We start from the raw sequence: 23,218 nt of genomic DNA, 5'->3' as shown, positions 1-23,218 counted from the left end.
TTGTGCATGACATTTGTCACTTATGGTTTAACAGATAAATATCTGTTAAAGGTTTTAGATACTTCCTCACATTGGTGTAAGACACACCAATGGTTACATTGAAGTGGACCACCACAGTGAGTGGTCCACACCTACCCAAAGATCCTATTGGTAGAAAGCAGCATCTTTCTACCAATAAGAGACATGCATATTAGCGGGGCTCTGACAGCCAGCCGCTGTCAACCCTTTCATAGATGATAAACAGTTTTTAGCAGATTTTAGAGGAAGATCAATTTACAAACAATACAGTTCTCATTTTACCTTAAACTACCTACTTGGCGTTTTATTTGATTTATATTATACTTGTGGACTCAAGTATAATTAATTCAAATTATTAATAAACTCCTACGCTTCCTCATACACGTAGCGCGACGTGTAAGCTAAAGTAGTGAGCCAAAGTAGGCCCACTACAAAGGGGATCGCAAGGGAGGTGCACACGCCGCGCCTGACCAAGGACCGGAGCTGGGAAGTTTCATCCGAGCCGTTGTTGGGCTCAGCTGAGGTATTTCAGCTGAGACCTCAAGACTCTGAGCCTTCTGAGCTCTAGTCCGACGTTCGGCGGTCTACGTTTATTCAAGGTTCGATCTGGAAAGCCGGGAATTGGCCCGCACCTCGCCACACTCTCATCCAATTGAGTGCACAAATAAACCGCTGTAGTTCTTGCCCAGTCGTTGGCGCCGGCAGGTTCACGAGAGCTGTAATCCTCGTTGGATCGTGGCGAACGCCCTCACCAGATACGACGCGTCCACACCACAGCGCTTCCCGTAGGAAGAAGCTGCACTTTTAGGATTAAGCTTGAGCCCCTTGTCCGCACAAATTGTTAGCACCTTCTTGAGTAAAACCAGCAAGCCTTCGTCGCTATCCTCGTACCCGAGCAGGTCATCAATCCAAATCATTAATCCATTGTTAAACACTTCAGCAAACATTTGCTGCACTGTAGACTGGACGTAAGCGACGCTGTTTGTCCCGCCCATGAGGACGCGGGTCGGTGTGATTACTCCTGCTTCAGTCAGGATGGAATAGATCTCCTGGCAGAACGCGGCCATTGCGAACTGCCAAAAAACCTTAAAGAAATCCAGTGAAAAATATCTCAATGAGCCACGTAATTGCTCAAAAGCCACTTCGAGTATCGGCATTGGCCAGACTATTTGCTCCACGCATTCATTTGCACCGCGAACATCCACAGTCATGCGATGGTCCCCGGCCTCCGGCTTGTTCACGACGTGTGGAGGAGAGCTCCATCTGCTCTTAGGGTTTCTATAGCAAAGGCCAGCCTCGATCAGTGAGTCAATGTGCTTTTAGGAATTCACGGTGTACAGGAGAGTAACGCCGAGCCTTACACTTTACTGGTACAGCTCCAGGCTTCAGAGTCACTTCCATCGGTGGCATATCGACTGGCGGATCCCGCCCGATGACCACACGAAAAACATCAATAAACTGCAACAGTAGTTTCTCTAAGTTTTCCACAAACTCTGCCGGAGCTCCTAGTTTACGAGCTTCATCATTTTTTTCCAAGAGGATGGCCTTAATTTCCTCCATCTCCGAGTCGCGATCATGAGTAAATTCAGGAAAGCAAGTTCGGTCTTCAGCCTCTTGAAAAATTCGCTCTTCGTCCGCTCGTGGTGGTGATTCCTCTCCACCACTGTAGGCCAGCACACTTGCCACACCTCGGCTAGGGCGATCGTCGACATCATTCATATCCCACTCGGGGCTTGTTTGTTGTGCAGTGGCCAGCAACTTCTCAGCACTATAGCCTAAACGCTTCATGATCCATTGTGACAACAGCAAATCTCCAACACCAGTTGGCAGATCTCCGTCAGCCACCGAGCAGATAACGTTCCGTAACACCAACGGACCGCCCGGCGTCGAAAACCGCAGATCTAACTTAACCTTGTTGTTCACTGGTATCGGTTTACCTCCAACACCTACCACCGCAATTTCATCAGATGCTTCTTGCTGGTTGATCCACGTTCCGCTGGCTGACAGTGCCTTCAGTAGTTTTGTCGTCACCAGCGAGACTGTTGCTGCGCTGTCAGGAGTAATCTCAGTCTCAACAGTATCCATCACAGTGCACGGTGTCGCTGATGACGATCGTTCACCCTTGGCACGGGAAGGAGCCATAGCTAGTACAGGTTTCAGGACCTTTTTCCCTGTAGTCGCTTCGTAGAGCTCTTTAGCTTCCGTTGGACTCGAGATGTTTGGGCATTGGAATACTCCATGGGTCTGATCACCACATTTGAAACATTTCTTTTTAGGCCGATCATCTGACGATTTTGGCTTCGGAGTGCTGCTGCCCTTAGGCTTCGGTCGATCCGGAGTACTGCTCGGTTTGCCAGCGGCTGCTGCTCCCCCAAATCCCGCTTCGGTAGACTGTGTGGTGGGGCTGTCTTAGCACCGCCCTTACTTGGGATCTGAGCCGCAATGTGCACTTCGAACCTCATAAACCCTTCAAGCTCACTGCGAAGCCACTTAAGAAAAGCTGGAAGGTTCGTTTTCATTTCCTTATGGCATTGTCTGTCCCTTTGGTCCTTCACAGCAGCCTTAAAAGCGTGAGGGCGAAGTGCATCCATCAAGTAGCCTACTACCTTCTTCGGCTCTGTGTGCACGACATCTTCCATGTTGAGTCGATCAGTGATCTCGTAGAAGTCTGCCAGTAGACGGGATAGCCGAGATTCTGCATCCTGCAATTCAACATCCATGCAAAGCGACTTCACCTCCCTATCCAGTGTTTTGTAAGCTGTGTTATCAGGAATGCGCGCCGTCAGGAAGTAATTTTTCCACTCAGCTTCCGTAATGCCCTTCTCTGCCTTGAAAAGCTCAAAGTCACAGATTCTCACCAGTGTACCCTGCTCGATGCACGCACTGATGGGCATCACGAAAAACTTTGCCTGTGTCCCTTGGTTCAATGCCTTAATCCGTCTCGTGTAGATGGCGTAGCTGTCCATGAACTCTCTCTTCTCTTTCTTAGAGCTGCCTCTGTATATGGGAGGCACCGGTAGATTTGTGCCTGCAGCCACAGTGACTGCAGCAGCCTCCGCCATGCGTTCATCGGCTGCTTGTTCGGCACCCTGTGCAAAAGCACCCCATCGAGCTTGCGGATGAGGCTGGACCGCCTCCGCCAAGTTCTCGAGCCTCTGTCCTTGAAGCCCGACTGCTTGTTCTGCCTCCTTCAGTATCTTGTACTGTTCCTCCAAATACTTTCGATGCTCGTCCATTTGACGACGCATCTCGTTCTGCCGTTCGAGCAGAGCAGCTTGGCGTTCATGCTGAGCCTGCAGGTATTCAGAGGTCTGCGCTGCAAGTCGATCTTGCTGAAGCTTAACCTGGCCGATCTTCTCTGCATGCCGCTGGTGCGCAGCGGCCGAGTGTTGGACCAGGGCTTCTACTTTACGCCTCGTCTCACCTCCTTGAATGACTGCCGTCCGCGTAGTTGTCTCTTGCATCAGTCGCAATTCGTGTTCCGTCCGCGGAGGAAGAGGAGGATAGACCGCGAGGAGCATTCCACCGGCTGGGATCTGCACCATCGCGCCGTCAGGTTCTTCCATGCTGGCTGCACCAGCTAAAGAATTCTTTGTTGTTGCTTCCGAAGGAAATGTAGAAGTGATTATATTGAGTCTCACCATGTTCTCTTATGCAGTGCCTCTCGTTGAGGCTGTTTCCAACCGCTGCTACTAGCTGCTGTTTCTGTCCGTTTCCCACTACTGCTGCTGACTGCTGTCCGTTGCTAACTGTCTACGCGCTTGTCCGTTGTTAACCGCTGAAGTGGTGCTGTTGTTGGGCTTACATCCCCGCAACAGCATCGCTTTGTAGCTGCTGCTACAACATGAAGAGATGAACGACATTGTCGTGTGTGTCGCTGCAGCGACGCAGGCGCTTGACATTAGAGAAGATTATTCAGAGGAGCTCGCGCTGGGCTAGACAATGGTGCGCAGCAACCCTCGAGGGAGTTCAATTTGGATGGAGAGTCAGAATCTGGGCAGCCTACCACGGACAGCGCACCCCCCCCTCGCGTAGGGCGTAGGGAGCCTACCGATCCGTGATCGAAAATTCCCTCGAGGTAGTCCCGATTGCTGCACAGAGCCGGTGCGCAGCCTACCCGAGCTTACCGAGCCTACCGCACACCCGCTCCGTTAAGAACGGCCCTGATATCCTTGCGCTGGAGAAATCTACCACGCCACGGTGCATAGCTTCTACAATCGTACTTAATGGTACGGATACTACTTATCCATTTTTGTATAGTATTAATAGTATTTGTTTATCGTTCTAATGTATTTCTGATGTATTTTTGATAATAAATTATAACACTAAGATTTGTGTAACTATACTATAATACACTGATATCTGTACTGTATCAAACCTACATCTGATTCCTGACTATCCACTCGATGCCTAAATGCATCTGGCTCTGCCTATCCCACTTTTGACTTATCTATCCTTACACACCACAGTCAACTCAGTCATTCGTAATTTTGCCCTCGAAGTCCCAGCACGTCGGCCCAATGGACTTCCTCGACCTCGTTGACGAGGTGAGATTCCTCACAAGTGCCGAAGAGCGCGCCAAGAACCGGGTGCACGTCAAACGCCTTTACTACAGAAAGCTGGTACGATTTGGTCCTCGCTCACTAATCTACAGCGGTATGTGCGGCGCTAATGCGAACGTGTTTGGTCTTTGCTGGCGTTACTAGAATGTGCTCGATCGTCTTCAACACGAGGTCGACACCTTGGAAGTTCAGCACAAACAGTTACTTGCCAAGCACCACCAACGGGATTCGTGCCCAACTCCACAAGGTGCCACCGTTTCCGCGCTGAAGGCGTATGTGGAGCTAGCACAGATTCAGACCGCATTGATCAAGGAGAATGCCGAGCTAACACGCGTCAACGCAACCTTCTTGGCAGCTGAGAAGCAGCTCGGCCAGCTCGTTGACGCACAAAACCGTGGAAATGTGAAAATACAGCAAGAGCAGGACCTCAAACGGAAGAACCCAGTAGTGTCGGTGGTCCGACTGACCCTCGAATTCTGCATAGACATCGCGAAGACAGCTTATGGCGAATTCAAGGCTATCCGGGAAAGATTAGAGTGCTCGTCAGGAACACGCATGTTTGGTTGGAGAGACCGGCATATTTTCCTCCCAGACCAGCTGATGTTCTCGCTGGAGAAGGTCTTCCCTCACCTCTCGATGCAGAAGATGGTGCAGGGTATCTGGCAAGTTGTATCGGACCCAGAGTTAATCAAGATCATGAGTCCGAGGGATGCAAGTATGCACTTCCACGTTATGCAACGAGTAAACGAAGACGCAGTCGTGTTTTTCCACACACTGGACCGTGAAGGCTCGGACGAGCGCGTTCAAGCGTTCATACTGTCAATGCGTATCAACCTCGGAGCGGAAGGGTGCCTCATGATTTTTCGTACTCTGGATCCCAAAACATTTCTCACGCTTGAGCGCTCCACCCCAGCTCGTCGTGGCCGAAAGAAAATCGAGCCGCAGAAAGAGATCATTTGGATGGATATGTTCTTGTGGAGCTTCTGCGAGTACGCAGGCGACCGACAGGAGGTCTGCAGATACACGTACGGTGGGACAACTAAGGATACCAAAGCCACGTCTTGCGGGTGGTGGTACGTTCAAAAACTTCGAGCACTTTTAGCAATGGAAACTAAAGTAGCGGGGTCGCAAGGACTTCTACAAGTATGAAGGACTAGCGAGTCATGAAGTGATTGTGCATTCGTAGCTTGTTTTGCGCTTACGCCTTATTCTTCATTTCCGGCAAGCAAACCCGAAACGCCTTCAATTTTCGTGTCCTTGTCGACATGTACATGTATGCAGTACACCGAGTTAAGTATAATAGATTAAGACCCCAGCAAACTCTATCTCTTTGTTTGCGGTATATACACCGAACACAATAAATTGGTTTGCACTCTACTAGTAATTTTACGCACGCTTTGATCTGCGTTTGGATTGTTCACAAACGTTCAAACAGAGGAGTTGTTACTGCACAAGGAGAGCCTGCGGGCCAATCACATTAGCTTCGATGCGCATTGCAATCTGCAAAATCTCGAGACACCACCACCCCGCGCTCGCAAGCTCTGTGCCTTCGATCACGCCGCCAAAGTCATCTTTACAATGTTCTCCGTGGTCACCCACACGATCAAAAATTCCCCAAACGAACGCATTCATCCACACATCTTCCTTTTGTGGCTCCACCTTTTTGCGCCCGCGCGGATCACGCATGATGCCGTCACCTTCATGCTGGAGGTAAGCTTTAGGGTCGAGACTTCGGTACAGCACCATGCAGCTGTCCGGCCCAAGCTCAACCCGCATCACCAGAATAAACGCTCTCGTACGCACTTCCGTGTTCTCGCGCTCGAGAGTGTGGTGGTAGATGATCGTGTTCTCGTCCAGTCGCTGCGTGACGTGGAAGAGAGGCTTCACATCCCGCGGAAACATACTCGCTAGTAACTCAGGTTGCGAGAGCACTTGCCACGTCCCCATTGATACTTCCTCCAACAGTCTTCCTGGAAAAATCTTCTCCAACGAGAACGTAAGCTTGTCAGGGAGTAGCTTGTGGCGATCTCGCCAGCCGAACATATTCGCCCCCGTGGTGAAACACGTCTTGCTATCCCGGTACGCCGTGATTTCTTCGTACGCTTCACGCGCTATCACGTTGCACTGCTCCAGAGTGAGCGGATTCACTACTAGAATCGGGTTTGTACGCTTGTCTTCTTGAGCCTGCCGGACTGCTGCGATGGCCTTGTCCTGCGCAGCGGTTAACTGGGCGACCTGCCGCTCCATTGTGGCGTGCATCGCTTCAAGTCGTTTGAGCTCGGCGTTCTCCTTGGTCAAGGCGCTTTTCATCTGAGCGAGCTGCACGTATGCGCTGTGCAGAGCGGAGTTGGCGTCGGTCTCCTCCTTCGTTTCATCGGCCGCCGTTGGCTGTGCATCTCGCAGGTGTTGGGCGGCGATTAGCTGCTCGTACTCGACTTCCAAGGCTGCAACTTGATCTCGGAGTTCGTTGAGCGTGTTCTGCGCACGACAACCACACAGCCAAGTCAGCGCGACAGACTACGAGAAGAGGTAGTCGAGGCCATCCAGCAGTAACGGAGATGGCGGTGCCTTCTCAACTTCAAAATGGGCAAACTCGTACCAATTTCTTGTAGTAACAGCGCTTGACAATGAGTCGGTTCTTGGCGCGCTGGTCCTCGTCCAGCACGCGCTTCTTGGCGCCAGTCGCGGCGTCCTGCGCGTCCATTTGGCACATTGAAACTCAAAATATCAATGTGCGGTGCCGCACCTTCACTTGATTAGCTAACCTACGACGGACGACGGGGATTACTTTTTACGGCGTCAACGTTTGTGGCGCTATCTTCATGTGCCAAGCTCGAAGAAAAATTTCGGCGTCGCGTGACCAATGGTCCGACACAACTGGCAACCGCCTCGCCCGGCCGTGCATTTTGTGAGTCAAAGCAGGTTGAAGAAGCCTCGGCTTCGCCCTCGCAACGCAGCACTCGACGCTACGCTCGCCATTTAATCCACTTTGTGCCCCTTCGATTGACACGCATCGGGTGGATTCTCTTGCTGTCAACGAATCGTTGCTGAGCAAGGACAGCAAGCATAGCGTAGGCAGCGATAGTGCGGAGATCTCGACCTGGCGCTCGGCTCGACTTGGCCATCGACGGCGAAAGGTGTCGACACGGCCATGTGCCGAAACGGATCGCCCATACGACAACCAAGATGATTGACTCGAAATGACTGCTGCCGCTGACTTCTTGAAGTTGGAACTGGCTTCTGAACAGTGGCATGGGCTGGCAATGCGTGTCAAAAGTGGTCGAACGAGCGGAGCCCTTTGGTGTTCGCCGTGGATTCTCGATGCCGCTGAAGGCACAACAATTATTAGGAAACACCATAACTAATGGGTCTTTGCCCTCGAATACGTCCTCCTTCCAGCCTCACGTCGACAAGAGGCCGGCACGTGGGAGCTGCTCGGGTTCCTTGCGTGTGTGTGTGACAGAGCTGCGATGGCCTGTCAAGCTCAAGGATTTCGAAGCAGCAGTCGGGTGAGGCGATGGATGTCCACGATGGCAGAGCTTGGTGATGCGGCTGCAAGCCACACGACCCGAGTTGCAGCCCCGATTACTGCGCTGCCTTCTTTAGCTTGAACTGCACTGAATGTCCAACGTGAAACGCGTAACTCACAGCGACCACACTTGCAGTCTTGGTGCGGTTCCTCGACAATACGGTTGTCGCACCCGCCCATGCATCACTGCATCAGCTCTCGGGCTGGCCTCAACGCGACAGCTTCCGGCGATTTTAGCTATTGCAGCGCTGCACCTACCCGCTGATCTGGCCACCACTGTTCACAGGAGCATAGGGCGCTTGGAAACTCGGTATCGCCGGCGGACAGCAGCACCTGTCATGCGTCCACGTGTGCGTGGCATCGTCGGGTTAGATCGCCGCCCTGAGTCAGTCTTCGGATCCCACTGCTTCCACCGCCACTGCCGACATGTAGTGCTTGTCAAGCACGCCCTCGCTTCGATCTTCGTCGCCCACAAGCGAGCAGCTTTGCCGATCTTCCGCCACGTATGTAACGGTGCCAGCGCGTCAAGACCACTCCGGTCAAGGCCGTAGCCAAGTGCGCGTGCTGTGGATTGCAGGATGTTCGGTCAGATACGCCGGCGTCTGCTCGCTGGCGAGACCGACACGGTCCGCCTCCGTGTGTAGCGCTCATGGCTACAATGCAGAGCGTGGCGTCGTCGAGCTGATCCCACCTCTGCACAACGCGGCGATGCGAGTGTATGGCGCAAATGAAAGTTACTCGCGCGCGGGCGAGCGACAAGAATCGAGTCCCGAGATCAGAGCTAATCGCTGAGCCAAAGCCCCCACCCAGCCAGACGCCTTGCAATCCAGCGGCCGGGGCATGGGGCTCGGATAGTCTCACAATTGAATCTGCCCCCGGCAGTCACTTAGCTCGCCTGCACGCGCCAAACCTCCGTTTGCTGCGTCTGGTGCTGCTATTTACCTAGCGAACTCTCCACACGTCGGGCACCCACCACCCCGTGTACACCCCCACCCTTCCTCTTCTTCCTCCTCCTCGTTGCAGCGCCAACATGCTTCGCATCGTGGATCTCCTGAACAACATCGGAGAGGATGACAGCCAACTGGCGGACGCTGGCAGCCGCGGACAGGTGAAGCTCGGCAGGTCCGTGTCGGCCCCCGAGCGCGGCGCGAGCGTCGATGACAGCCACGAAGCTGCGATGGCCATGATGGCCATGGTGGACGACGACGAGCACGCCGCGTCCTGCCCGGAGGACAAGCAGTCGTCGCGCTATGCCCAGACTCGACTGAGGTCGCTCTCCAGGTTCGTGCTCCGATAAATGACAAACTTGGTTCATGCCGATGAGCAAAGCTCGCCTAACATGGTATCATTTCTCTGCTGGCAACAGAATCCAGGAGAAGACGACCATGAAGAGGTCCCCGCACAGACTCTCGCCCTACTACGGCGGCTCCCAGCAGCAGTTCATGACCATCGGGAACATTGTGAATCCGCGCGAGCCCACGGAGGCTAGTGGCTCCTCGTTCGGATCTCCCGACAGGAAGACTGATGCTGCCGATGCTATTGGCGGCAAGAAGCGCAGCACGCGCTCGCTCTTCCCGGAGCTGTCCGAGTCCGAGCGCCGTGCCAAGCAGAGACTCATCGTGAAGCGCTGCTACTACAAGAAGATCGTAAGTTCAACCGCGCCTGTCAATTGTTGTGCAGTCGACAGAATCCAGGAGCTCACGCGCTGTGGTTGTCGTTGTGTGCATGTCAAAATGCAGAACACCATCAAGTCTCTTCGTAGCGAGGCCGACACCCTCGAGCAGCAGTTCCGCTCAGCCCTGCGCGCCATGCAGCAGCAGGGCGAGGCTGCAAAGGCTGCGGGCCACGGAGAGGACGTCAAGCTGCGCGAGATGTTCCTCGACACGCTCACGACCAAGGAGTCCCTGCGCGAGGAGAACATGCGCCTGCGCCGCCTCGCCGACGAGTACTACATGAAGAACCAGGGCCGCCTGCGTCAGCTCCTGGACTCCAACCACAAGGGCCTGGTGCTCTTCACCGCCGTCCACAACGACGACAAGTGAGTCGTTCGCTTATGAAACACGAGCATTTGTTCGTACACACACAACATCTACTGCGCGTCAAGAACCGCGCTTTACATCACCCCATTCTCGTCAAAGTATCATGACGCGGATAACATGGATGCGCAGCGACCTGAAGCCGCCTCGATCGAGAGAGACGGCTAGCTGCGCAGCCCCGAAGTAACTTATATAGAGCTATCTAACTTAACACATAAACAACCCCGCGCTTCGCGCACCCAAGCCTGTCGAATCGACGACAGTCGATCCCTGGGCGGCAGCACTTGGCCTTCCAGAAATCGGGTCAGGCTTAGCAGGATCTGGTCGAGATGCCTGCCAGCAGTAATGGCCGGACCTCCATGCGGCAAATCAATCTGCACGTCCGACGCGACGTGGTGCAAGCCCAGCAAGTGAGCCGTTCAACGTTGCGTCGAATTCGGTCCGTGCATGTATCGGATAATGTCCAGCGTCGGTTAGTGTCGCCTCCGAGCGCATGGCGCTCTTCCTGCATCAACAATGGCGCTGCTAGGACAGCGACATGTGCACTTGCTACGCATGCACACCTGCTGCGTCATCGCTTGCTACGACACCCTCGAAAGCGCGGGCGCTGACTGGTCCACAAGCCGCCGCCTGCTGCGCATGAGCCAGTGCTGTCGTCTCCCGTCTGTGCATGCAGCGTGGTCCTCACTAGCGAATTCGCTCGGATCTGAGACCATGGCCCCAACCAAGCTGAACCTGGAGGACCCCGAGGTCAAGAAGCAGGCGCTGGCCAGCTTGGCTAAGACCATCCCCGTCGTGCCCTTCAAGGGCGTCGAATTCTTCGACGTGGGCGGCCTGCTGGCCAACCCGGAGAAGCTGCAGCTGACGTTCGACCTGTTCGTGCAGGCGGTGGCGCCCTTCATCGACCAGGTGGACGCCATCGGCTGCTTCGACGCGCGCGGCTTCCTGTTCGCGCCCTACCTGGGCGCGCTCTTCCAGAAGCGCGTCTTCATGCTGCGCAAGCCCGACAAAATGCCGAGCGTGAGCGACACCATCGAGTACTTCAAGGAGTACAAGGGCGACAACAGCGAGGGCGGCGACCACCTGAGCATCCAGACGTACGCCGTCAACAAGGGCGACCGCGTGCTGCTGGTGGACGACCTGCTGGCCACGGGCGGCACGTGCGAGGCCGGCATCCGCCTCGTGCAGCAGGCGGGCGCCTCGGTCACGGCCTGCATCTTCGTGGTCGAGATCGCCGTGCTGGACGGCCGCGGCCGCGCCGTCAAGGCCAGCACGGACGAGAAGACCCAGGTCATCTCGCTGCTCACGGAGAAGGACTTCTAGGCTGCTGCTTGGGTGTAGTCCACGGTGGTTGTGTGCTTTCTGCGTCGGTATCGAGGAGAGGGATACATATACGAAAAATACATTAGATAAATTGTCATGAAGCTGCTGGGCTGTCCTATCTAGAGCTGCGTCGAGAGGTGCTGGGCAGATGCATGTCAGTGATGTTGTCTCAATTTGAGAGCGGCCTCATTATTAAATGCAGCAAGTTTCCATATCTTGCATCACTTGTTAAACAGCCCGTTTATCAAGGGGATTTTATAAAACAGGTTTTCAAAATTCTTCACCAGCATACGCATAATAAGTGTAAATGGATTTGTACCTCTACTTTTGCTGTGGCGTCGTAAATGCGATGTTCAGACGCCGTTGAAGTTGCGAGAAGGGCATTGCAGCGCCGCACTGCAAGCGCCACACGTCAATCACTTTTGCTCTTTTGCCATGCTGCGCCTGCCCTCCCTCCACGCCTCCAGAGCCGCTCGCCTACCGCTGTCGCGGGCGCTGAGCGCGCGCTTCGCCTCGTCGCACCACAAGGTCTTCGCGGACGCTGACGCCGCCGTGCGGGACATCCCGTCGGGCGCCAAGCTCGTCGTGGGCGGCTTCGGACTCTGCGGCATCCCAGAGAGCAGCATCCAGGCACTGGTGAAGCAGGTGGGTTAGGCTAGTGTTAGCACTACCTGCTCCCGCGTTTAGAGACAATACGTAATCATTTGCACTTTGTTGCCTCTTGCCTGTGGCAGGGAGCCAGCGACTTGACGTGCGTATCCAACAACGCCGGCGTGGACGACTTCGGGCTTGGGCTGCTGCTGCAAACGCGCCAGGTTAAGCGGATGATCTCGTCCTACGTGGGTGAGAACGCGCTCTTCGAGAAGCTCTACCTAACCGGAGAGTTGGAGGTGGAGCTCACCCCGCAAGGAACTCTGGCCGAGCGTATCCGCGCTGGAGGCTCGGGCATCCCCGCCTTCTTCACGCCCACGGCGTACGGCACTATCATCCAGGAGGGCGGATTCGCCATCAAGCTCAGGCCCGACGGGTCGGTTGACATCCCCAGCGCCCCGCGGGAAGTCCGCCAGTTCGGCGGGCGCAACTTCGTCATGGAGGAGGGCATCACGGGCGACTTCGCGCTCGTGAGGGCCTGGAAGGGCGACACGGACGGCAACTTGGTGTTCAAGGGGACGGCGCGCAACTTCAACGTGGACGCCGCCAAGGCCGGCAAGATTACGATCGCCGAAGTGGAGGAACTGGTGCAACCGGGGGACATTCACCCAGGTGAGTGAGTTGCTGCTGCCTGGAGGTTTCGTGAATTTTTGCGTTATTACTCTTTTGTTTTTTAGGATAGTGTTAACACCGATATGTGCTTTTGTCAGATGAGGTGCACCTCCCGGGTATCTACGTGCAGAGAGTGTTCAAGGCCAACAGCTCCGAGAAACGCATCGAGAAGCTCACGCTTGCCAATGCAAAGGTTGGTGGTGAAGATCGCTCCTGAATTTTGCCGTTATGGAGCAGTTGCTGAGTTTGGGAGGGTTGCTTTGGGCCTTTGCTTGTTGCAGAAGTCGCAGCACAAGATCTCGCCGGATCGCGAGCGAATCATCCGCCGCGCGGCCAAGGAGCTCAAGGACGGCATGTACGTGAATTTGGGCATCGGTCTGCCCACACTGGCGTCCAACTACGTCCCGGACGGAGTGAAGGTGATTCTGCAGAGTGAGAACGGGCTGTTAGGCATGGGTCCGTACCCGAACGAGGGCAAGCAGGATCCGGACCTGATCAACGCCGGCAAGGAGACCGTGACGTTCCTTCCAGGGTCGTCCACGTTCTCATCGTCCGAGTCGTTCGCCATGATCCGAGGCGGTCACGTGCAGTTGACCATCCTCGGCGCGCTCCAAGTTGCGGAGAACGGAGATCTGGCCAACTGGATCATCCCGGGCAAGATGGTCAAGGGAATGGGCGGCGCCATGGACCTAGTGGGTAGCGGCAACCGAGTCGTGGTCACCATGGAGCACAACGCCAAGGGCGGAGCCAAGAAGATCCTCAAGAGCTGCTCACTACCGCTCACAGGCAAGAGTGTCGTGAACACCATCATCACGGAGCTGGGTGTGTTCGATGTGGTGCCAGGAAAGGGCCTCGTGCTGGTGGAAATTGCACCTACCACCACGGTGGAGGAGATTCGGGAGCGTACTGAAGCTCCGTTCACGGTCTCGCCTGATCTCAAGTCAATGGACTGAGTAGTTGTGCGCATGGGATCCGCCAATATCTCGATCAGTTCTGGGTGAAATCTAATAAAAATGTAGAACGTGAATTCAGACAGAAGAACTGTGAGCTTTGCACGCGTCTTCTGTGAAAGCTAGCCTGTAAAAATGATCCCCATTTCCGTAGAATGGGGCAGTGAATATTTGTGTAAGATAAGACTTCGAGGGTGTTCAGCAACAAGAATAAAAGTCTGGGCGCTATTTTTGAATTTCACTCGAAATCGAAGCTTGAGCGAAAGCATTTGAATTGTTTCCGGGTGAAGAGAGGCTGCAATGACATCCAAGGATAGCGAAAAGGAGATCGACTACGTGTCAAAGCAGGCCAACCTCACAGCACAAATCGAGAGCGAACGCCAGGCCGCCAAGAAGTGGTGGGACGAGTACGGCATGTGCTACCTGGAGAACGCGCGTCCAGAGGACTTTACCTACGACAACCGCGTGCTTGCTCTCAAGAAGAAATTGGAAGACCCGAAGTAAGTGATACGGCGTGGTGAATGTTTGCTGCTTGTACGAACGGTTAAGCTGATTCGTGTTCGTGTTGCAACTTTTGGAGATTCCACCATGCTGCATTGCACACAACGAGCACAGACTATGGTTGCCGACCGCCATTTAAGGAGTGTAGGAAGAAGATCTAAGAAGCCCGTTCCAGTGTGATAGGCTAGCACAGAATACTACCAGGGAGCACATGATCCGTCACAATGCCATTTAGTGTTTTAATAGTTTTAAACTCTAGAATATGCAAAGCAACGTACCGCTCCGTTAAACCCTTCATCAAAGGCAACTGGCGTCTGTACATGTTAGGTTCTTGGATATTGTCCTGGGTGTAGCAGTTGGATACATCACCTGCATAGTTGAAGTGCGTAGCCAGTAAGTCGGTGGCAACTTCTTTCTGCGCTTCACACGGTCGGCAACTACGAATTTTTGTTGCCACTGCATAAAATACCACTCGTCGAAATCGGCGTTTTGAGGATTTGCTCGTTTGGCATGCCGCAACCGGCCGCGCTCGTATTCGTGAGGCACTTGTCCACGCTTTCATCATACTTGAACAACCTGAAGCTTTTCGGTATCTGATCGTTGGTGTTGATGCGGACGACGCCGCATGAATTCGTTCTAAAGTTCTTGAAAAGGTGACGACCCACACAGTAGGCATGCTGGTCTCGCAAACCTGCCACGACACTCCCGGTTTTAAAATCCAGTATAGTGTAGAACGGTGCCAAATTCAATTAAACTTACAAGAATACGAGAAATCTAACGCGAAATGAATATTGCGTTAGATTGGCATTCTATTACATGTATTTGTAACAGAGGTACCCGAAACTAGGGTACTAGCCCGACCCAAAAATATTACGGACGGGTACGTGTACCCGATTAAAATGCGGGTGGGTACAGTGACCCGGTAGGTGCAGGAGATCCGAAAATGGTTGTCAAGTATTCCAGTCGTTTCTGGATGGTTAATATAATTTTTATATTTATTTATTATTATTATTGAAGCTACGGGTACGGGTACCCGAACTTCACGGAGGGACCTGCTGGACGGGTGCGGGTGCCCGATACCAGATCAGTACACCAGTCGGACGAGTAGGGTGACCCGTGGACCTCTGTTTGCGACCTCTGATTTATAAGTTGCAAGTCTATTCATTATCGGTACCCAAACCATTTTTACAGAACTTGCTGTGCACCATGAAATACTTATGATTGCGGGTGTATCTTAACTTTTTTGCAGTTTGGAAATGCTCCGAGTGCACAGCACTTGCAGCTTTGCAACCACGTTTTCAGGAGTCGCCCAATAGGTCGTTCCTGAAAACTGAAAACATGTCAACCTCCGCAACTTGTGGACCGCAAGATGCTCCATCAGGTACCTACGATTGCGCACCGTCCCGTAAACTTGGACACTACACCCCGACTAGAGTAGGGCTGTGAACGTTCAGCTTCACAATCGGTTTACGATCTGAACGTTCACGGGCAGTAAAGTCGTTTTAAACGCACCGTGAACCTCCGTGAACCTCCGCATGATTTTGACTTGGAAAAACTATACTACGCGATTGTGTAAGAAACACTACGATTGTGTAAGAAACACTACCCAGCCTGTCAGCCCCACCAGGTAGTCTTTCGCAGTGCTGGCCAAGTTCGCCTTGATATGCTGTTCAAGGTGTCCTGAGTTGAGCTACGCCATGATATGCAACGTACTGGACGACGTCTTCGAGCACAACGTACGGCGCATCACGTTGTCATCCGCACTTCTCAGACTAGCTGCAGGCCGACATCATATTGTGCTCGATCGACTGTTTGTTGAAATGTGTTGCTGCGATTGATAGGACGGCTGCTGTTGCTGTTGTGGACGGAGCTGCAGTTGTGGCTGAAGCGGCGAAAGAATACCATTGCTGATAGTTGAGGTGTGCTCGAGCTGCGATCTAGCTGCTTGCACCGGTAGTGCTGACGCCGACGCAGGACCGAATGAAAGTGAGCGATGCGCACGGCGAGGCGCTGATGGTACAGGAGGGCCTCGACATAGATCGACGCTCTGCGGCGTCTGGCAGTGAGTTGGTTGCCAGCCTTCCATGATGGAAATGAAGTGTCATTTCGATCGCTTTCGAGGTACTTACATACTGCAAAACTGTATGTGCATGCTGAAGTAAAAGACCCAGTGTTTGACCAGAATATGCCGAACATGGAAAGCGTTCTACTGTACATGTACCGTATCCGAACCTGCAACCTGCAAATCTATCATCCATCTCACCATTAGTGCCTCTAGTCGGGGTGTAGTGTCCAAGTTTACGGGACGGTGCGCAATCGTAGGTCCGAACCTGCAACCTGCAAATCTATCATCCATCTCACCATTAGTGCCTCTAGTCTAGAGGTGTGAACGTTCAGCCTCTGAACGTTCGCGAACCCTTTCTTTACCTCTACTACGGAGGTTTGATTTTGCTGTTTCTGAACCTCTCCAAACCTCATTTTACCCCCCGTGAACGTCCCGCATGGGTACACTAGACTGGGACCGGGTATAAACCCAGCGGGATACCCGGTAGATGGTGAAATACCCCTAGCTGCGCGAATAAGTGGTGGTTCTCTGAGGAGACACATCTTTCTCGAGACAGCAAGCACATCGTGATTAAATAGATCTCCCAGCAAATCACGGTATTTTTCAGCGTGTAGCTGTGTGTTCTGCCGATTTACGTAGACTTTTCCATGCCCACATACAAGACAAAGTCAAAATACCAGTGTAAGTGTGTCCAGTGCTGCCTGCACACTGACGAACCCCAGTTAATGATCTCGACCGGTACGCTGGTGACTGGACAGATGCCGAGGTGGTTACAGCAACCATATGTATGGTTGTTTTTAGACATTCTGAGACTTGTATGGCTGCTTTAAGGGTTTTTAAAAATTACGAGCGTAATTTAAATGTCTAAATTGCCACCTCGACATTAGGTACGCGAATCTCGCTAAAGTGTGCTTCCGATTAGGTACGATGTCATTAAGTGCGCTTCCTTACGGCCGCTCATTTTAAGAATCGCGCTGCTGGACGGAGGCCTCGTGGGCACGCATTTCGCGAATCGGAGAAGCAGTAAACGGCGACGGGGGACCGATGGCTCCTGCGGGGGGAGCAACTAGAAACGGTAAGCAGTTTCCTCCTTGTTTGTAGCAAAGAAAATTTCTACGTGCCTCACAGGTTCTTTGGATTCTGTCTGTATTTCCTGTCTGTCTGTATTGTTTAGTGCGAAAGCTGCGGAATGTGAACGAGGAGCTAAACTACATGTATGCCGCTCTCGGGCTTGAAAAGACGACGACGAAGACGAAGACTTTGTTCTGGATGATGACGATGAGGGGACAACGACGACGAAGAGGCGGAGGATAACTGCCAAGAGGAGGCAGGCGAAGAAGAGGTCAACGATGACGAAGAGAGTGATGGCGGTGACGAGGAGGGTGACGACGATGAAGAGGATGGTAGCGACGGACAGGCGGCGAATGACAATGAACAGGAGGCAGGCGACGAATCCACCGCGGAAAACGAAGCAAAAGCGGGTAAGACTCGTTTGGGTTGTAGTTGACACTTATCGACATGTATTGATGAGGCATTATGTATTGTTCATTTTGATTAGCACGCAAGACACAACCGAAAAAGAGAGCTACATCACGCAAGCAAACGCCAGGTATTCTCGTTAAAGTTGCTTTAAACATTATGGTTGCGCTATCATTAATAATATTCTCGTTGCAACCGATAGATACTGCTCTGTCCAAATGCAATCTTTCTGCTGGGAATGATGGCCGATCTTTCGCGAGAAAGCGTAAGGCTGAGCTGCACCATCACGAGTCTGTCGACGTCGATTCGGCTCAACGTTCTTCCAAGCGGAACAAGCAGCACATACCGCGGAAGCAATCGAGTAAGCACCTCGACGAGTTGCGAGAGATCAACGATGAGCGAGAAGATTATATCAACCCCGTTCCGCCGTTCACCCCAACGGTTATCGAGAGTTGGAGCAAGTTCAATGCACACATGAAAATATACAAGAAGAAATACCACCTCAAGTTTCGAGTTCGAAGCTCGGAGTCGCGAGACCTGTACAATAAGTATGTGTGTCTTCTGTTTGATGACAAATTTAATGCATTAACGAAAATTCTCTTCATATGCAGCAATCACCGGGACCAAATCCTTTCAAGTTTTAATTGGAGTCACAAGGTTCTCCGCTGTACACACGGTGTTTTCGCAAGCATCGCGTTCCAAGGGACACCGCAATCGAAAAGGCAAATAATGCGGGTGTCCTGCACGCATGACGCCAACCGTTCAGCGAATGGCTAATGACAAATTCCGAATCGTCATCAGAAACGAGGTATCTGTCTTTTCGGCTATTTGTTAGCTTTTTATTATTTCTCACATGTTGATGTTGGTAAACAGAACTCTACGCACACTCACCCGACCACCCGAACGCAAGCATCGTTGTACCTGACAACGAAGACACTTCCATTGGACGAGCAAGATCTCGAGGATGTTAAGACTTTAGCGGACGCTAGTGTCTCTTCCAAGCATATCACGAACTTTCTCAACGAGAGAATCGGTATGTAGTTTTATATATGGTATGCTGAAGTGTTACTTACTTTACTGCTCGCGCTTCGTGTGTTTGCTAGGCTGCAAAATAACACCTCAACAAACCCGTAATCTCATCTGCAGTATCATGGGGCACGACGCAGCGGAGGCCCGTTCGAAAGACTTGCTGCAAGCTATCCACCAGTTAGACGGTAGTGACGTCCTTGTTATTCAAGACCAAATGGACGTGACATGCGGTATTGTGATGCAAACAAAGGTGCAGAAGTTAATGTTCGAGCGCTGGGGCGACACGATTACGATGGATTTCACTCACGGCACGAACAATTTGGGATATCACTTGGGTGCGTATGAGTTGTTCAGTATAGCAACTTTATCTTTCTTACGGCAACCTTGCGTAGTTATAGCAACCATGTCAATCATATAGCAACCTTGTTGTTTAACAAAGTGATTTTCTGCTGTTGTGTGTTGAATATCTCAGGGAGTCTGGTCATCACAACCGCTACGGGTAGAGGGTTCCCAGTTGTAGACTTCATATGCCTCAATCAACGAGCCCCGATGCTGACAACAATCCTGGGATAGTTCCAAGAGAAGAACCCAGGATGGGGACTGATATCCTCCATCGTTATCGACAAAGATTTCGTTGAGTGGAGGGTGCTGAAAACACTATTCCCTGATGCGAAAGTTTTGCTCTGTCAATTTCACGCCATTTCGTACTGGAAGAAGGTGATGCAGCGGGCTCCATATCAGCTGAAGGTGTCTGAGCGCGACGAGCTACTCAACCTGATGATAAAAACGCTCTACAGTTGCGCACTTGTTCTTTCTATAATTGTTGGTGTTACGTTAACTTTGAACAATATCCAGCACCACAGAGACAGGTTACGATTCTAGTTACGCTGTATTGGAGCAATACTGCGAAGATAACAAGAAACAAGCTTTCTTCTCGTACTTTGAAAAAAACTGGGATTCGTGTCGTGACATGTGGGCCAACTTTGCTCGCGGCAAATTTTTCACGGCTGGGAATACTACAACCAACCGGATTGAGTCGAACCGGAATCAAGTGAAAATGTTGTTGGGGCACAAGACACGAATTGACAAGACTATTGCGGGCTTGGTGCAGCATCAAATCATGATTACTCAGCAGATCGGCTTCGTCATCGCGCAGCTCCATTCGACTTCGCCCGTTCCTAAAACCATACCGATGTTTCTCCGGACGGTAGCAACTCGGCTGTATCCTGACATCTTCGAGAAAGTGAGAAAAGAGTGAGAACGATTTGTGAACTTCATGGCGGATGCGACTTGTGAGCGTACTACGTCGAGTTCTTCACATTGGAAAATTTATTGCGGGAATCAAACATTTCACTGTCACGATTACTTGTCTATTTTACAGTAGTCACCATTTACCATGTCGCCATCTGATGCACTTAGCGCGCGAGGGGCACGGCTTCAAACAGCTTCCTGCTATGGCAATTCATGATCGGTGGAGTACGTACCGGACCTTGGAAGTGAAAGACGTATTGACGGCTGCAGCGGAAATGTTGCAGCCTATTGTGCAGATGTCCAAGTTAAGGTTGCCGAAAGTAAAGTTGCCGAACGGCATTGGGGCTGAACCAGAACAACCACTTGTGATGAGGTGGGCAACGCTTCGCCAACCGAAACTAGGAAGCAAGTTGCGTACGTTCGGCTACGACGAGGTGAACAGGCAAATCAGGTTGTATTGTCTTCAGCTGAAAAATACTCATACGCAAAAGCGATGATGAAACCACTGTTGGAGCACCTGTCAAATTTGCCTAGTGCAGACTTCTACCAAGAGTTAAATGCTTGGAAGGAAACGATCGACATAGGACTCAACCGTGTCAACCCTGACCCACAACCGAGTTCTAAAGAAACTGCTGAAGATGGCAAGCAAGAGGAAGACGTATCCGAATCTGTCTCAGACATCGTTCTGGACCCCGTGGATGCAATGGGGACTATGAAGCTCATGGACGCATCGGAAAGTAGCCTCGGGGCTATGAATTATGGCGATTTTGATTCGGATGAAAGTGGGTTACCGACACAACGCACAAACCTTTCGCAGTTATCTCAAACCCGACCCCCTCCGACGAGAAATCTCATGACGGCGGCGCAATGAGTACTTCTGACAAGCTGCCGAACCTTTCGAAGCCCGATACAGAGTCGCGCGTGCGCCAGGTCGATATCGTTAGAGTTCCTAAGCCACCAAGTCGAGGAAAGTCAAGGTCAACTCCGAAACAGCTGAGGCAAACTACGATCAGTCTCAAAGCCGACCGTCTTGCTGTTCACAAGTACCCAACTGAACTTGCCGTGACTTTGGATCAGTTCCTGATTTGGGCCAGAAATACCTCAAACCTGAAGTACGTGATGGAGATGCTGTTGAAGTATCCTGTTCAACTGGAGGATGCCTATCTAAGAGCTCGGAAGATTGACTGTCAGTGGGAAATTGTACAACCTGCGGACTACATGCACACATTTGTAATTCCACACGACCTCGCCCTATCCATGCAGGCAGCAACGACTACTACCCGGAGGGAGAAACTGCCAATTGTACTCGATGAAAAGTCCGAGAAGCAAGGGCTTGTTCTCGACGTCGTCTTGTCGATTGATCCAAACTCTGGAAGTTTAGCGGGTAAGGTTGCCTTAGAGATATAGTTGCTTTAGTGATATGGTCGTTTTAGTGATATGGTCGCTTTAGTGATTTGGTTGCTTTAATTGGGTTGCTTTAACATGCTTATGGTTCTTGACAATATGTAGGTGCTCTAACAGGATTCTACACGATCAAGGCGAAGTGCTCGTCATGGTTGAAGGATCGAAAGTGGCTGGAGCAAGATTGGCGTAAAGTTGACTCCATCGTGGATCGTTTCGGTGAGGAGACAAAAACTGCAGGACTATCGCGTGGTGCTGTTCGCGAGCGGCACCAAGGACTAGCGCGTGAAATTATCGCTAAGTTTAGCTCAAGTCGGCTACGCACTGAATTTGCGACGCTCTCAAACAACGTCCTAATCAGCTTTGACTATATCGTGAGAGGGATGTATCGAGGTTGTCTAAATGATAGCCGTATGGACTTTTGCTTGGAGACACTTGCAAGATCGGTGGGGAAGTGCCATGTGCTGTCATCGTTGACATGGGCTATCGGATGGCCAAGTGTCCCTAAGACAGCACTTGCAGCAACGAATTTTATTATCCACCCCGTTAATCTGCACGCAGACCACTGGGGCGTAATTATTCTTCGTCTACGGTACACGGCAAAAACAAGCAAGCTTCGGGTGCATGCTTACATGTACGAGCCGCTCATTGATGATGACTATCACCATGAAATGGAAACCGTTGGGACTGGAATTGCAAAGATGAAGAGAATGAAGAAAAGGAGGGGCTTTGTGGTTTTGTGGAGCGGTGGCATAACGCCTCTGACCCCCGTGGTCATCTCTTCTTCGATCCAATCGAATGTATCTGTGCCCCTCAACAACCTGATTTTGCTAGTTGTGGTGTGGTGGTAGTAGCCAAAGCCCACAGCTATCTGACGGGGAGCCTGCAGATGCAACTTTGTAGTATTTCCAAGAACGACGTCAAGATGATGCGATTGAAAATGTTGTGGATCATCATGTGTTACTCCCAGGAACGCCATGTTTCTGTTAGCAACGCTGCTAAAACTAGCCAGATTCATCAGCAACTACAGAACCAGCTCTGAGAAACACCACAATCTGTATTTGCCTTAAATACAGAGTTTACGCTGCATTAGTCTTTTAGTTTTTGCTCCGCTAGTTCCAGTAGAATATCAAAGGAAACAGCGTCGTCCTGTGTGGTGCGATCCCCATGATCGACCCCTTCATCGAATAAGGCGGCTGCTAACGCATAGCTGTTCTCTTCGTGATCTTCGACGAGGGCTTGAACCTGTAACTATGCTGCCAGAAGCTTTTCCAGATGCTCGGTAAGCTCATCCAGCTTTTTCTTGAGGAGTGCAATCTCAGCGATTCTCGCGCGCACCAGCTCACGTGCCAGCGATTTCTTCTCCATTCTTGCTGTCGCTCAAAATCTGCCAAGTGTTGGAAATGTGTGACACATATAGGCATGTGTTTCACGTATTTCTGTGTAGAGGACATCAGTTAGGCGCCAGCACGACATGTCTAACTTTAGAGATATATAGGCAAGATCCATGACGAAGGCAACGTGTCCCTGTCATTTATGCGTCATTTAAAATAGATTACCGGGCGCCAGGGCTGCTTTAGGCCTTGTGGTTGCTATAATTTCTGTCATGCTGTCGTCATATGGTTGCTGTAAAGCCATTCGGTCAAAGACTGGGTCTTTTACTGGGACCGGGTATAAACCCAGCGGGATACCCGGTAGATGGTGAAATACCCCTAACTGCGCGAATAAGCGGTGGTTCCTCTGAGGAGACACCATCTTTCTCGAGACAACAAGCACATCGTGTTAAATAGATCTGCCCAGCAAATCACGGG

General features: G+C 51.8%; 8 protein-coding genes across 8 annotated transcripts; 6 read left to right on the top strand and 2 right to left on the bottom strand.

The window, feature by feature from the left end:
- Positions 1-725: 725 nt before the first annotated feature.
- On the bottom strand, positions 726-3,482 carry IUM83_04906 (uncharacterized protein; the record flags this gene model as incomplete). The annotated part of the gene is made up of 2 exons (XM_067929010.1): positions 726-1,091; positions 2,622-3,482. The coding sequence occupies 2 exons, from the start codon at positions 3,480-3,482 to the stop codon at positions 726-728; spliced, it is 1,227 nt and encodes a 408-aa protein (XP_067794580.1).
- Positions 3,483-4,538: 1,056 nt separating this feature from the next.
- IUM83_04905 (uncharacterized protein) lies at positions 4,539-5,737 on the top strand (the record flags this gene model as incomplete). Its single annotated transcript, XM_067929009.1, has 3 exons — positions 4,539-4,640; positions 4,725-5,653; positions 5,725-5,737. 3 exons carry the CDS (start codon positions 4,539-4,541, stop codon positions 5,735-5,737), a joined length of 1,044 nt encoding a protein of 347 aa, XP_067794709.1.
- Positions 5,738-6,023: 286 nt separating this feature from the next.
- IUM83_04904 (uncharacterized protein) lies at positions 6,024-7,284 on the bottom strand (the record flags this gene model as incomplete). The annotated part of the gene is made up of 2 exons (XM_067929008.1): positions 6,024-7,058; positions 7,180-7,284. The coding sequence occupies 2 exons, from the start codon at positions 7,282-7,284 to the stop codon at positions 6,024-6,026; spliced, it is 1,140 nt and encodes a 379-aa protein (XP_067794671.1).
- Positions 7,285-9,139: 1,855 nt separating this feature from the next.
- Positions 9,140-10,151, top strand: IUM83_04903 (uncharacterized protein; the record flags this gene model as incomplete). Its single annotated transcript, XM_067929007.1, has 3 exons — positions 9,140-9,390; positions 9,476-9,755; positions 9,849-10,151. 3 exons carry the CDS (start codon positions 9,140-9,142, stop codon positions 10,149-10,151), a joined length of 834 nt encoding a protein of 277 aa, XP_067794629.1.
- Positions 10,152-10,859: 708 nt separating this feature from the next.
- IUM83_04902 (Adenine phosphoribosyltransferase) lies at positions 10,860-11,468 on the top strand (the record flags this gene model as incomplete). Its single annotated transcript, XM_067929006.1, has 1 exon — positions 10,860-11,468. The coding sequence occupies one exon, from the start codon at positions 10,860-10,862 to the stop codon at positions 11,466-11,468; it is 609 nt and encodes a 202-aa protein (XP_067794632.1).
- A 435-nt stretch (positions 11,469-11,903) lies between these two features.
- On the top strand, positions 11,904-13,684 carry IUM83_04901 (3-oxoacid CoA transferase 1; the record flags this gene model as incomplete). The annotated part of the gene is made up of 4 exons (XM_067929005.1): positions 11,904-12,113; positions 12,203-12,731; positions 12,830-12,924; positions 13,013-13,684. 4 exons carry the CDS (start codon positions 11,904-11,906, stop codon positions 13,682-13,684), a joined length of 1,506 nt encoding a protein of 501 aa, XP_067794672.1.
- A 297-nt stretch (positions 13,685-13,981) lies between these two features.
- IUM83_04900 (succinyl CoA transferase) lies at positions 13,982-14,343 on the top strand (the record flags this gene model as incomplete). The annotated part of the gene is made up of 2 exons (XM_067929004.1): positions 13,982-14,181; positions 14,262-14,343. 2 exons carry the CDS (start codon positions 13,982-13,984, stop codon positions 14,341-14,343), a joined length of 282 nt encoding a protein of 93 aa, XP_067794710.1.
- A 5,469-nt stretch (positions 14,344-19,812) lies between these two features.
- Positions 19,813-20,231, top strand: IUM83_04899 (Glutamine synthetase; the record flags this gene model as incomplete). Its single annotated transcript, XM_067929003.1, has 2 exons — positions 19,813-20,009; positions 20,137-20,231. Coding segments are annotated over 2 exons (292 nt in total), but the record flags the coding sequence as incomplete, so codon positions are not given.
- Between the last annotated feature and the right edge of the window lie 2,987 nt (positions 20,232-23,218).

This window comes from Phytophthora cinnamomi, assembly GCF_018691715.1.
Source record: "Phytophthora cinnamomi strain GKB4 chromosome Unknown Contig23, whole genome shotgun sequence".
NCBI lineage: Eukaryota > Oomycota > Peronosporomycetes > Peronosporales > Peronosporaceae > Phytophthora > Phytophthora cinnamomi.
This window is presented reverse-complemented; position numbering and strand designations above follow the sequence as displayed.